Source organism: Homarus americanus, unplaced genomic scaffold, assembly GCF_018991925.1.
Source record: "Homarus americanus isolate GMGI-L3 unplaced genomic scaffold, GMGI_Hamer_2.0 scaffold26591, whole genome shotgun sequence".
NCBI classification, from domain to species: domain Eukaryota; kingdom Metazoa; phylum Arthropoda; class Malacostraca; order Decapoda; family Nephropidae; genus Homarus; species Homarus americanus.
This window is the reverse complement of record NW_024755595.1, coordinates 992,445-1,007,500: the sequence shown is the minus strand read 5'-3', so window position 1 is coordinate 1,007,500 and position 15,056 is coordinate 992,445. Positions and strand designations below refer to the sequence as shown.

General features: G+C 41.9%; 1 protein-coding gene across 1 annotated transcript; it reads left to right on the top strand.

The window, feature by feature from the left end:
* Positions 1–74: 74 nt before the first annotated feature.
* LOC121856595 (homeobox protein aristaless-like 3) lies at positions 75–14,997 on the top strand. Its single transcript, XM_042352224.1, has 5 exons — positions 75–308; positions 3,312–3,914; positions 9,772–9,863; positions 10,354–10,630; positions 11,897–14,997. Exons 2-5 carry the CDS (start codon positions 3,328–3,330, stop codon positions 12,630–12,632), a joined length of 1,692 nt encoding a protein of 563 aa, XP_042208158.1. The 5' UTR covers positions 75–308; positions 3,312–3,327; the 3' UTR covers positions 12,633–14,997.
* The last annotated feature ends 59 nt before the right edge of the window (positions 14,998–15,056 follow it).

The window sequence follows — 15,056 nt, the reverse complement described above, 5'->3', positions numbered from 1 at the left end:
ACCGACACTGTAATGATGTCGGTAGAAGCATAACGTTATTAGGGTGTCATTTTCTTCAAATGAAATGTGTACTGTACTGGTGAGAGGGAGTGTGTGTGTGACAGCGGTGCGGACACTACACGGTGTACTATAATGGTCGGGACACCTCTCATGTGATTAATACACCAAAGGTTGTTGAACAGTTGTTAGTCTGGTGACGTTGTTAACAGAAGTGTGTACGTGTGTGGGTCCTCGTGTGACACACTGCCTAACTCACTTTACCTCCAAAACTCTCACAGGAATTGTGGAAGACCAAATCATTTGTTACGGTGAGTCAGTATTATGAGTTTGTTGGAGTGTTGTAGTGTTGTAGTGTTGGAGTGTTGTAGTGTTGGAGTGTTGGAGTGATGAAACCTAACCCTCTGGAAACTAGACAATCCCATAGTCTAGAAGCTGTTCACGTCTTGTATAACACCATAACAAGTTTTAAGAATTATCAAACTCCAAAACTAAAAAATGCCTCCAAGAAATACTTAACAGTGACGGACACCATTTAAAGAGACACAATGTTTCCCCATCAACACCTCCGGAACGACACAGTATTGTATTGAATATTTTACGTGAGAAGAACAGTTGTGTGTTGAGGAGTGTTGTGTTGTTGGCAACTTTCCTTAACACGACTTAAAACATTATGTGTGTGTGTGTGTGCGTGTGCGTGTGTGTGCGTGCGTGTGCATGTGCGTGTGTGTGTGTTTGTAGGCACCATCATCTGCTTAAAATGGATAATTGAAAGAATCTCCTCCACCAGACCTTATTTCACCTAAAGATTAACCAACCTAACCTAATCTAACCTAACCTAACCTCAACCCCTCAAATAGTGTTGGGGTGGTTAATCTTCAGGTGAAATAAGCTCGGTTGGTGATTCTGAAGGAACCTCAAGTATATTTAATTAAAGACCTTGAAATATATAACTAATATTCCTAGATCTCAAGTGATTACACACATTTTAAATTGGCAAATAATCGTAATGATGATAATACCACGGTTATAAGTATTTAAATCGTATTATGATTATGTATTAATATTATTATTTAGTATTATTATTAAGTTACGATAGTTTTTGTTTGTTGATAATGATCCACGTAATGTTGCTAGTAATATACAAACATTGATACCCAACATTGCTATATAACACAGGCTGGGAAATATTTTAACATTGTTTCTATAGATAATCAAGTTAGAAGCTATAGTGTCACGTCGTCATATATATTTAATTAAAATTCCTTTAATAAAACAGGGAACTCAATCAAAATTTAACAATAAATTAGTTTATATTTTTGGGTTAAATCATGAACACCAGACAATAACAGTTTCGAGGAACAGAAGTTTGGTTCGAAGGCTGCAGTCCCCCCTCCTGCATAAAGCTAAACTAAACTAAATGCCATTGGTTATAAAGTTGTGTTATGAGAAAGATAATCTAGTTTAGAGTAAGTCCGTATGTCTTAGATTTACGTTATAATTAGTATAACCTTTGTTTAAGCTTCTAGTATAAGATATTCCGGGTTGCAGAGTAGCTATACATATTTTAAATTATATCTAAAAACATTAATCATAGTCATAAGTAAATTCAAAAGTAACCTCAAATGTTAATAATTAAATAAACTGTCGAAAACGAGAATTTAGAAGAAAAAATATCAATTAGTCTTTTAAACAACACGGATTTACACTCTGTACATCGTCTCAAGCGCAAAAAACTATAGTAAGATCAGTGTGAGGGTCTTAAAGAGGCACTCCGGACACACTTCACTGAGACAAACATTCACGATGAGTCACTTTACCGATTGTTTTAATAAATAAATTCCTAATATTGGAGAATTTACTTGCATCATAATAATAATAATAATAATAATAATAATAATAATGATAAAGACAAGAATGATACCCTGAACTCTGCTATCCATCTATTGTCTTGTTATCAAACTGCAAATTACAATTTTTTTTATTAATATTGTTATTATTATTATTGTTATTATTATTATTATTATTATTATTATTAGCTCTTGTAGTTGTGGCACATATAGTGTTATTATATTCGGAACAGCGGATGTGGAATGAATTTTTTTGTCGCAGTTATAGAGAAAAAGTTCGTCATTAATTATATATACGACTATTTACATATATCGTAAATTATATAAACTATAGAGTGCGTTATATAACCGTGAATTACATATGTTAAAACTATAAGATACAGTGAACTGAAATAAATATAATTTATTGTGAAATTATACAGCAAATTATAAGAAAATTAAATCATAGATAAATGAGATGTGTGTGTGTGTGTGTGTGTGTGTGCTCAATAAAATAATCCGCCAAAAAACATTATAATATATACACAATGCACAAATTATTTACATTATTAATAGATACAGGAAATTACGTATAAAATTGCGACATAGCTATTAGCAGCCAGTTAGCGTGTTGAACAGTAAGATACAGTACAGGTTAGGTTAGGTTAGGAGGAGCTCTCTTGAAGGTATTATTTAATTACACACCTAAAACAAATATATCACGACGTAAAACAGTGTCGGTCAGGCAGTGAAGACAGGCCAATAGTGGGGGAGAGTAACGCGGTAAACTCTACGGTCCTCACACGCCGACATTCGCTTTACTCTGTCATCTCACCGCGTGTTTTGTACTGACGTTAATCCGAGCTGTGCTGATTAATTTTTTTTAACCTTTTGAGTACCATGGTTTAACCCTTTGGTGAGGATGATTTAAACCTTTGAAGACGATGTTTTAACCATTTGATTGTGATGATGATTTAATTCCTTGAGGACGATGATTTAACATTACAGGACTCAATAGGTTAAGGTAACACCTGTATAATGTTATCGACACCTGCGGTCAATGAGACTTGCTGTACCTGTCCTGCACTCATGAATCAGTATCTATATGGAACTTCGTGTTGTTTACCTCAGGTAGTTAGAGATGAGGTAGCTGCCTCTACTGTATGGCCGCTGGTGTACTGTAGGTGTTGTATAGAATGTTAAAGTTAGCATGTGTTTGTAAACCTTCATTCTCTCTTGTACGTGTCGCTGCCCTCACCACCTCACAACTGCTCTTGAGAAGTTATTTTGGTTCCCTGAGCAGCATAGGGGAAGGTAATCTCTGTGGGTTGTTCGGTAGTCTGTCAGCCACTAAGGGTCATGTATATACAGTAGTAGATGTATTATGTTTTGATATTGAATGTTGTCTTCCACCCCAGAGACCCATAACGTTACTGGCCATCACAGGGATGTTAAGCTCTAGATCAGGTTTTCTTTTCCTTACAGTTTGGTGCAGTTCGTCATGTTGGCCGTCATGTCTGGGGTCAAGAGGGAGCGTCCCCAGACACCCACATCCCCGTCTCATCATCCGCCCACCACCCACACGCCCACCACCACTCCACCCACGCCACCTTCCCCCCACCCATCCTTAGAACCTCTTAATTTTTCTCGGCCTAAGCCACCAGCGTCGCCCGAACCACTACTACCGCCCACAAGTCTGCACGCCCGCTTGAGCATGGAGATGGCACGAGCTGGACTGGGCGGCCACCCTGGGAGGTTAGGAATGCTGGGCGGCCACGCTGGGCGGTTAGGGGGCCTAGTGCCACCCCTACTGCCAGCTTCATCTCTCTTCCCCCACCTGCGTTTCGGTCTGGGTCACGACGACGGGGAAGACCGAGGGATGAAGCGACCTCTCGACGACGACATGGAGAGCCACCACCTTGACCTGTCGTCCCTGGAGAGCCCCCAGCGACCCATACGCCTACAGCCCCCCCACCTAGAGGAACCGCGCAGGAAGCAGCGCCGCTACCGAACCACCTTTACCACCTACCAGCTGGAAGAGATGGAGAAGGTGTTCCTCAAGACGCAGTACCCAGACGTCGTCACCAGGTGAGTCTTGTCTCTGTGTTCCTCGTCTCAACATCAACAACAAAATCATTGATCCTATTTGTCTGATTCTGTTTCTCTCTTTGACCCGTACAATTTTTCAGCACGATTAGAGTCCGTGAATATATTGCCAAAATATACGTTTTTTGTAAGTTTTTGTCCATATTTTTCCCCGTGTTGAGTGTTAGTTATGCATCACTCGTGTGGGAGGACCGGGCATCAGTCTTAATTCAAATAAAAAAGAACCGCCCGTCAGAGGTCATTGTTAGGGCTTCAAGCTTTCTGACCCATGAAGAGGTTGACCTCGTCTGACCTCTCCCCCTCCCCCTCTGCGTGGAGATGACTCTGACCTCCAGACCTCCTCTTAAAAATAATGTCTCGAGCCAACACAAGATAGCCTTTACCGGCAACTGGACTATTGATAACTGAGATATGGAGAAGCAGCGCTGGATGACTGCACAAAGGTACCGCAGGAGGGGAGGCTGGTGGTGTAGGTGTGACCCTCCCGAGCCTCACGGGTACACCCAGGTCCTCCTCTATTAACACTGGACCGAGGAAGGACAGATGACTCGACCAACGGGGACATTAAACACGCCCATCTTTCTTCTCCCAACAAGAAGGTGTAAAAAAGGAACAACTCTATTGGGACCAAAAGGTGCCACCTCACGCCCCCGAACAAGAGAGATCTGGTTTTTTTAGAGGCTTCGTTGCCTATAAACCTACAAACACAAACTACCGGCCCAAAGTTTGGCAAATTATGTCATTATCACTATAGTATGTATACTTTTTCCATGGTTCTCTGAATACGTCACTGCAAAATAATGAAACCTTTTGCCTCCACTTATATAACATGACATTGCACACCACATGTTTTGTCAAATAATCCTATATATTAATACAGCGAAGGCCATGTAGCTGACGTATACACCTCGGGGCGGAGAATTGGAAAGTTGATTAATGTTAACCATTCAAGCGTACGGGAAACACGAGTCACGACGGCCGTGATTGGTTGAAGTAACTTGCTACGTGGCGTGGGCTGATTGGTTAAGCGAGAGGGAACTTTCTACGTGGCGTGCAGGGATAGGTGGAGCGAGGCGTACAACACGGCGGCAGGGGAGCAGGTCGCGATCGCTGGAGAATAACAGAGTAATGTCTTCCGGAGACATAGTATCCACTTGTGTGGGTGGCGAGCCGTGGCCGAGACGCAGTCAGGCCAAGCACACCCTCACACCACAGCCATTCATACGCAATTATCTTAGGCACGAGAACATTCAGCCTCTATGTTCTCTTTCCTGGAAAATAAAATGGCTGCGTCTCCAGCAATGTGTGGGAAGTATCCAGAATCCAAATTGTTTCTCGTTATTTTATATTTCAGTTAACTATATAGCATAAATTATTCTCTCTATACCTCAATATTTTCTCATTAGATTAAAAAATAAATAAACGTGACTGAGAGAGAACATAGCCACAGTTGTTACACGTGATGGTCGCCATAGTGGGGCGGGAGGGAACACTGTATCGTTCCTCTAGGCTACACTCATCCTTGTTCTTATTACTGTTTCTCAACTCTCAGTTATTGTTATTTGTTGCAGCAGTTTTACGTACACTCACACACCTCTGATAAATGTGTTAACAAACTGTGGTGTCGTGTGTCCTCAGTATTGTACAATGAAGTGACAAGGTGTATTGTGTGTTGAGAAATGATGGGTCACACACACACACACACACACTCACACACACACACACACACACACACTCACACACACACACACACACACACACACACACACACACACACACACACACACCATAACCCCTAAACTAACTCCTCCTATATGGACGCGTAGATGTATACCTGTGGTGACTGTGTATGGTAGGCGACACACAGGTGACAGGTGTACACACAGGTGAGAGGCGTACACACAGGTGACAGGTGTACACACAGTTACTTACACATCACTTAAGCATTTTTAGTATTATTTTTCCCCGTTGTGGTGGAAGGTCTACAGCGCCCTTGTGAGTGACCATGGGGAGGGCCCGTCACTTATGGCCGGGGGGAACTCTTTAACATCTTCCTCAGTTATATGAATAAACACCCACCAACCATCCTCCCCACCACACGTTAACCCACCAACCATCCTCCCCACCACACGTTAACCCACCAACCATCCTCCCCACCACACGTTAACCCACCAACCATCCTCCCCACCACACGTTAACCCACCAACCATCCTCCCCACCACGTTAACCCACCAACCATCCTCCCCACCACACGTTAACCCACCAGTCCTCCCACGTTAACCCACCAACCATCATCCCACCACGTTAACCCACCAACCATCCTCCCCACCACGTTAACCCACGTTAACCCACCAACCATCCTCCCCACCACACGTTAACCCAACCATCCTCCCCCACAACGTTAGCCTCCTCCCCACCACGTTAACCAACCATCGTCCCCACAACCATCGTTAACCACAACCATCCTCCCCACGTTAACCACCAACCATCCTCCCCACCACACGTTAACCCACCAACCATCCTCCCCACCACACGTTAACCCACCAACCATCACCCCCGTTAACCCACCAACCATCCTCCCCACCACACGTTAACCCACCAACGTTAACCCACCAACCATCCTCCACACCACACGTTAACCCACCAACCATCCTCCCCACCCCACGTTAACCCACCAACCATCCTCCCCACCACACGTTAACCCACCAACCATCCTCCCCACCACACGTTAACCCACCAACCATCCTCCACACCACACGTTAACCCACCAACCATCATCCCTACCACACGTTAACCATCACAGTTTTATACTTTGATGTATGTTTCATAATTATTTTTTCCGGCTAAAATATCACCGGCCAAATTATTGTCAATTATGTTACAATTCTTCTACGTTTTATTATTTTTTTTGTATCCTTGTTATCAAATGTTTTTATATGTAATTTTGTTATTATTAAATCTTGAAGGTGACTCCAAGGGGACAAACAAAATATAATACTGATTAATTTATCATTATCGTCACCATGGCGGCAGAACCAGTTTAATAACACAAATGTACACACAGAAACAAACTTCGAAATCAATAAACGAGTAATAAAACCACAAAGAACAGGTTTAGAACAAGTCTTATACAGCGAGACATTATTTGTGTCTGCCATGATGAGTACGTCACCATGGCACCAGAGGAGACAGCCATGATAAGAATTTGAATCAGTTAGAAGCAATTACGAACGCGACTAAGAAGATCTGTCACTCGGCTTAAACTGACATTCATAGAGATCCCTGACGCACCAGCAGGCCAGAAAGTTTCACAACCTAGTTCATGTAAAGGGGTGAGAGGCCAGGCATAATAAAGTTGAGCACGACGCATGAAATGAGTTATGCGCTGGAGAATCAAGACGCAGGTGGCGCAGTTCCTTTCCATTGTTTCCTCGCCTCTGTCGTGACATTGTGACGTGTGTTAAGTGATTCTCAAAGTCGTGTAAGGCAATTTTTTTTTATCCTCGACGATGGACAAAAGAACAAGTGTAATGGCAGGAGCGTCGGGGTATATTTTCGACACCTCTGTAGATGTTATCATTCCTCTACTGTAATGTTAGGGGGCTCAGGTATATGTAACACCCCCAGAGAAAGTGGAACAGATTAACACAAGCCTCTTAGAGAATTATGTTTACTACCATCCAGCATCAGTACCCTACAGTAGACACACAAGAACCACCGTGTTTGATAGCCCTCACAACACTTAACTGGTCTACTTGTTGGTTCGACTCAAACTTGGTGGCTACGAGACGGGTTAAATATACCATGAATATTTAAAAATCAAGCGTTAGACCCAGGAGTGTGCCTAACTGCCTATAGCGAATTGCATGACCCCTTGAACACACACACACACACATACAGACACACACACACACACACAAAGATAACTAAATTAACTTGTCCCCGTCAACAAGAGGTCTTCAAAGTAAGGCGTCTCTGAGCGCCAGATAGAGAAAAGAATACAATTTCACGTCATCATGACAATTTTGTTCAAGGTGAGCAGAGCTTTTGTTGCATGTGCTGGAGAGGAAGTATTTTATCCCGGGTGGCTGATTTGGTTATGGGCTTTGTCACGACTTAACAGACAGACACTCCTTTGTTGGCGATGATGCTCGCCCTCTCCACACTCACCTCACCCAAAGGCTCCACATTATAGACGGTGTCTCCATTACTACAGTTGATCGTTTTTGTATATCCGGGAAAAATCTTGTGAATGTACCTCAAGCTGTGTGTCGTGAAGAGCCCCGCCCACCACTCCTCAAACTCCACCCCTTTTTCCTTTTAAGCTCCGCCCACTTCTACGAACTTTAAATAAAATGAACAATTAAACTGCTATAGTTATATATGGATATTTAATTTTATATATCCTAGACAACTTTCAAGACGAAAGACGCTGAAAAATATCTTTCCATTTTTTTTTATAAAAAAGTACTAATATTTAAATCCCCGAGACCTCCATTCATCAAATCAAAACAAAACCTTAATCCTTCAACTCAAGGATGGAACACTCGCTGACTTGTCCTCCATTATTCTTCCTAAATGGACTGTCAGGGCCACACCGGATACAGGGCTCACCGCGGGGTTTATCTTCCACGCCCATTTTAGTTATTATGCTCTTCTGAATGCCAAGGAAAAATACTATGCTACATATGTCCTTCTCAACGCCTTTCCGCCTTTTTAAACCCGTTATTTCGTCTTTTGAATTTTCCCGACCCGCCCCTTAACCCGCCCCCTTCTCAGGGCCGGATTCAGGAGTGGGCAAAGTGGGCAGCTGCCCAGGGGCCTCCACATATCAGGGCTGGTCGACTTGAAACCACATGAATGACTCCAGTCATGTCTCACTTTTGTGTGTGTGTGTGTGTGTGTTGGGAATTTGTACACTATCAATAAATATACAGTTAATTAAAAATTTCTCAATGTTCTAATTTCCTCCGTATTACTGCATATGGCTTCAAAATTCTCCAAAGAAGTGTTCAAATTTAAAAAATTTCCCGGGGGGCTTACAGCGCCCCCCGGAACTCCCAGATGTTTAGGCTCGTTTCACTCGTCACTCCACCCTCTTGGGTAGTTATAATGAGGGGGCCTCCACAAAGAGGCTGCCCATGGGCCTCCACAGGTCTAAATCCGGCACTGCCCCTTCTTCCTCATAACCAATCCGCGGCCTGCATCCCATCCCACGAGTCACACCACCAGCTGTTCTCTCGCCTTTTCTCTGTCAGCCATTGTTGTAATACTTATATTTACGTGAACTGGAAATTTAAACCAATGTTATGTTGTTTTAATTTACCAAGTCATTCCAAACCTTTACTCTGAACAATATTTATTTACCACTAAATCAAAACACTGGCACATATTTTCCACAACACCGGTACACATTAACCACAACACCATTAGTACATATTTACCACAACACCACTAGTACATAACAAAAGAACATTATATCTAACAAGAACGTCCTCGGTGGCGGTGGACAATGGGTGTGTCACGAAGTAATTCACTGCGTCGTTGATTCATAGTAACTGGGGTGTGACGGGTGTCGTGATTCGCCCACATTACAGCGATCGTGGCTCCTGGAGGTAAACTGTGTATTGCTGTTTGTTAAATGACCTGTAATTGTTATTAAAGTGGTTTGTCGGGGTTTATGGTGGATGACAGGCAGGAAATAATAATAAAAAAAAGTCCTTCGAGGTTTTAGAGATAAATAGAGTATTTTGTGTTCTATAAGGTAATAAATCTGGTGGTTCAGTCAAGTTTGTGTGTATTAAATATAGTGAGTTACAGTGTCCCTCATGTGTTACAGGGAGGAGCTGGCCATGAAGATAGGTCTTACAGAAGCCAGGATCCAAGTGTGGTTTCAGAATCGTAGAGCCAAATGGAGGAAGCAGGAGAAAGGTGAGAACTGACCCATGATTTACAGTAGTTGTTTTAATATTTTACTGTAAAAAGTTCTGGTTTTATTGTTACTGTAAATTAATTTCTGGTTTAAGATTTACCAGTACTGTTACAACGATCGGGTTTTAATGTTGTTGTAAAAGAATGTTTATAGTTCAGGATGATGCACATAGTTTTGATCGAATCCAAATCGTTTATCAATTCTCTCCCTCTTTTTTTTTACTTAAAATAATTCATCTAACAACATTTATACTCACATCTGTACAATTTAATCGTGCTATTTGCATCTCTTTCACTCCTTTCTTACGCTATACTCTTTCTCTCTATCCTTTATCTATATTTATCTCTGTTCTTTCTCCTTCCATCTATCTCATTTCCTTATTCATATAATCAATAGTAAAACGTGTTATTAGTAGTAGTATGTGTAACAGTAGTAGTAGTAGTAACATGTGTAGTAAGAGTTACACTAAATTCTGCGTATTGTCAACAGGACTGAGCGGGTCTGGCGGAGGCATGGCCAGTTCCTCACCGTACTCCTCCTTGGCGAGCAAACTGGCGGCCTTCCCTGGCTACACGCGCCCCCCACTCACCAAGCCTCACGACCCCCCACGCTTTCCATCACTCCTTTATTCCCACGCCTCCTCCTCCTCCACCCTGTCTGTATCATCTTCCTCTCCCTCTACGTCTTCGTCAGCTAGCGCCGCCCAGAATGTATTCCCACCATTGTTGCCGCTGGTGAGAGACCCCCGCTCCGCTGCCGCCTACAGGTGAGCTCAAACCCAGATATGTATAAACAATCCTCCCTTCATTCTATACGTCACTTCCTTGGCAACAAAATCTGCCAAATTATCAAATATAAACCTTCAAGATCTATGTTTAAGTAGAAGTGACTGCTAGAGTGACCAAGTTCCATGTGATGATCGGATGAAAATAGAAAAGCCATGATAAATTTCGATACGTGGTTTGTGGTTGTGAAGAGTGAGGAGCAGAGGCCACCTTAAGGCAACCATTTTGTCCGCACGACTTAAGGCTGGCCACCAGGTCACGCTCTACCTGTAAATGTATTGGTTTCCCTCTTGGCATTTGTTTCCTCACGATGTCTTGCTCAAGTGTTGACGCCATCTTTCTCGGGGTGTACAGGAAACAACCCGCCAGAAGGTGGCAAGTGAGTCTGTCTGGCCACATAGATCAAAGGGTCTGTGTGTCGGCGCCACCCAACACTCATGAGGCCTCGCAATGCCACAATAACAGCTGCTAAATCATAATCTTTAATCTGATCAAACAATGTGTGACGAGTATCAGCCAACTATAATATTCTGTACTTGTGTCAAACGTTCCATAAAATCTCTACTATAATTAACACACTGACACTATTTATGGACAAACTGACGGACGAACATCAAACATAATTAATTATTTTATGTCACCTATATAACACTAACAGCCAGAATCATTTACCACACCTCTTACCGAGTAAATTCTGTTCGGACAAATAATCTTTCTGGGGTAAATAGCTTCGAGACAAGAGTGATATTCTACCCTAAATATGTATGTTATTCGGTCGTCAGTTCCAGAAAGTCGATCAAGTAAACAAACAATAATTGAAAACCCTGGACATGGAAATTCCCCACAACCTATCAACTATAAACCAGGATATTAGACTTCATGATTATCCTACATACAAATGGTGTGAGTCAGCCCGTGTCGTGAGTGTCGTAACCTTGAGCAATATGCGGATATACAACATATATTATCAACACGGTACAAGAACAAAGCATAAGACTATCTCTCTACTCTGGTGTGTGGCATACATTACATACACCTACTACCAATTATTGTATATGGTAAATAATTTTCTTTATAACTTAATTCTGAATTATGTTAACCAAATGATTCTTTCTTCATCTAGTAAAATGTAAGTAGATGGTTTGGATATTTATAAAGCATTAAACTCATCCAATACATTTAGTGTGAGTGTGTGCACTAGAGGAGCTGAGGTAGTGTGTTGACTCCCGATCTGTTTCCCCCTTCAGGTACCCACTACTCAACCCGCTCAGCAGTCCGCTTCTCTACCCACCATCCTTCCACGCTCTCCTCGCCCAGTTATCCGCCCACCATAAAGCTGAATCCGCTCACGATTCCGTCCATAATGCTCTTGAGGTCGTCCATGATCTCTCCCCTGATTCCGCCTACCACAGACCTGCAGAGACAACTAACGACGCCCCTCGGGATGATGAGAGACTCTGTGATACTGATCCTCGGGACGCCATGTTGGATCGAGTGTCTCTCCCGAAGGTAAACAAAACATCTCCGGCGAGGTCTGAGAGACAGGAGGACGAAGATGGAGAAGACGTGGTGGAAGACGTAAACACTAGAGAGGAAGAGAGAGGGAGTGAGGGACGGAACAGCCCTGGCAGGAGTGTGGGGCAGAAGGGGCTGGAGCCTCGTACTACCCCCGAGCCCCCGCGACCTCTGGATGTCAAGGGCCTGGCCACACTACGCGCCCTAGAGCAGTACCGCGCCTTGGACTTGAGAGCGCTAGAGGAGTATCGTCGAGCCCTGGAGATTCGCACTTTGGAAGCCCGGGCTGCGCAGATCAACGCCCAGGCGCAATTAGATGCCGCCCATCTATCCGGCAGATCAACGCCATCCCCGGGTCCTGTCCCCTCCACCCACACGCCCCCGGAGTCTCCCGCCCTCAACGATGAGTCGCTTACCGTCAAGCGCCCAGAATATAACATAGACTCTCTACTGAAGAAGGAGGCATGATGGTTTCCGCACCTCAGCCACAACTACCTCCGCTTCAACGCCGCCGCACCTTTATTTATGAACTCGCTTATGTTGTTTTACCGTTTAAGTTATTTAGATAATGTTAGTATAAGATGTTAGTGTTTATTAATACTCTATTGTACATATTGTGACTGAATGACGTCCAGATACACAGCTACTCCACTGTTAAGACCATCACACGGTAAGCCTTGCAGCAGGACTTTATCGGGGGACACTTAACGCCCACCTTCGTCCCCACAAAAACATTCTATTTTAACTCTTACTTTAATTAACAAGAACAAACTCAGGATTTGTCAGTACTTCTACGATAAGTCCTGAGGTGTTCCTGATATCAATAAACTAGTAAGTTTCGTTAGTCGTATATTTAAGGAGTGCAGCGAGGGTCGTGGGTGAGCAAGACTCATGGTGTAGACAAATAATATCACAAGTACTTACCATCATCTCGTGGTGTGGGAAGCCCAAGAGTTTATCTGGGAAAAAGAAAAATTAATTAATAAAAAATAATTCCAACCGCAGTAACGTAGGGTCAGTTATAAGCTTAAGATATGTGTAATAAAACAAATTTGACCCTAAACTACTCATAAGCTGCGTTAGTGAGGAGTGAAGTAAAGAGGCTTGACTGTGGGTACATGTCAATGATATATTGTTGATGTTATAATGTAAAATACGTTTTAGTTATCAAAATTGATGAGATACATCAACAAAGTCATCACATCGTAACCATTCATCACTTCATAACACTCATCAACTCATAACGTCCACCATCTCATTATTAACGCAGTATATGCATATTTATTACCTGGTTCTTTTGTTTCTTATAATAATACAGTTGACACGAAATAAATTACTGTTAAAATCAAATCTTTGTTGCACAGTAGGTGCAGAAAATGATGTGATGTTTGTTGATATTTGTGATATTAAACAAAAACCTTAGATGCCGATAACTGGAAAATGTTAAGGATAACTATGGACAATATTAAACAGTAGCTTTAAACGACAGCTTCGATTGGTGATAAACGATAACTTAGGAAATTTTCACGATTCTCTAAGGAAATATACCTTCATAATAGCTTTATATAAACATTACACTCTACCGGGTACTGAAACGATAGCTTTGGACAGCTTTAATACTTGATACTATTATATTAGTAGATGGCAGACGAGCTTTCAGTGTTATAACTTCTTACGCACATGTGTAAGTCCTTCACACAAGTGCTGCGTAAGTAACACGTCAGTCAGAATCACATGTACTCCCCTGTACACGTTACGTCACTCAGAATCACATGTACTCCCCCCCCCCCTGTACACGTTACGTCACTACACAAAACTCAGCTAACCTTGATCTCTTTGTTTACTTGTTACTGTACATTTGTTATTGCTGCAAATTCTTATCATTAGACACATCTTATTTTTATATATTTTCTCTGTAATTTATGACTTATTAGTGAGAAGATAAGAGCAACGAAAGCTACTAACCAAATATAGTTGTTAAGGACATTGTCATTAGATATTGTGTTGGTTCATATATATTTTTTTTTTAAGATTTTCTGAACCATAATAAATTATAGCTGTTTACACTATTCTGATTACATTTCTAGAACCAATCTGTGTTACGTAACCTTTTTTTATTAATATCAAATTTGTGTTAGTACTAAAAGAGCAACTCTTCACCACTGTACTTTATAAACTTGTAACTATCAACATATTCTTGAAATACACAAAAATAAACGCCTTAACGAGATACAGTACCTGGAGTATGTATTGTACTGCTGGTCTGTGTGTGATGTACAGTGTTATTACATGTTTGTTAAACTACTTGAGTACATTGTTAGTGCTCATGCTCGTTAATTTATATACGGTACCTTAGTAGTAGTGGGAGATGCACTGATGTGGTTCTTTTAGGATAATCCAAATGTAAATAGTCCAATGTTCTCTTTAGGTTTTAGAACTCGTAGAGGGGTGAAGCTGGACGCCATGTTTGTCAATTTCATTTAGATTACATCTTGCAGTGGTGAAATGATCGGGTCGCCCCACATAGTGTTCCCTCACCCAGAGATTTAAGCAGCCTCATGTAACTAGGAACGTATTAAGGTTGATAGGCTGATATAGGTAGCGAAGTAATGTAGATCCCTGAGATGTTGTAAATATATACATTATATGAAATTAGTGTACACTAGTTAGTCGGGACATTGTATATAGAAAGCAGGGTACACGAGTTAGCTGGGACGGTGCAATTTAGCTGTAGTTTAGCTGGTATTGGATGATCACCTGATAGTACACTTGTGCCCGCCAGGAATTATAGGAATTATTTACTTTAGAATGAAATAAAAAATAACCAACTTTATTCCCTTGTGTTTTATATCTTCTAATCTCCATATTTCCTTCAAATAATATACATATCTT

Bases quoted from the DNA above. Each gene is read 5' to 3' on its own strand.
- LOC121856595 (XM_042352224.1), top strand. From the start codon at position 3,328: ATGTTGGCCGTCATGTCTGGGGTCAAGAGGGAGCGTCCCCAGACACCC. The intron at 3,915-9,771 runs GTGAGTCTTGTC...CATGTGTTACAG, and splicing joins TACCCAGACGTCGTCACCAG to GGAGGAGCTGGCCATGAAGA. The intron at 10,631-11,896 runs GTGAGCTCAAAC...TTCCCCCTTCAG, and splicing joins CGCTCCGCTGCCGCCTACAG to GTACCCACTACTCAACCCGC.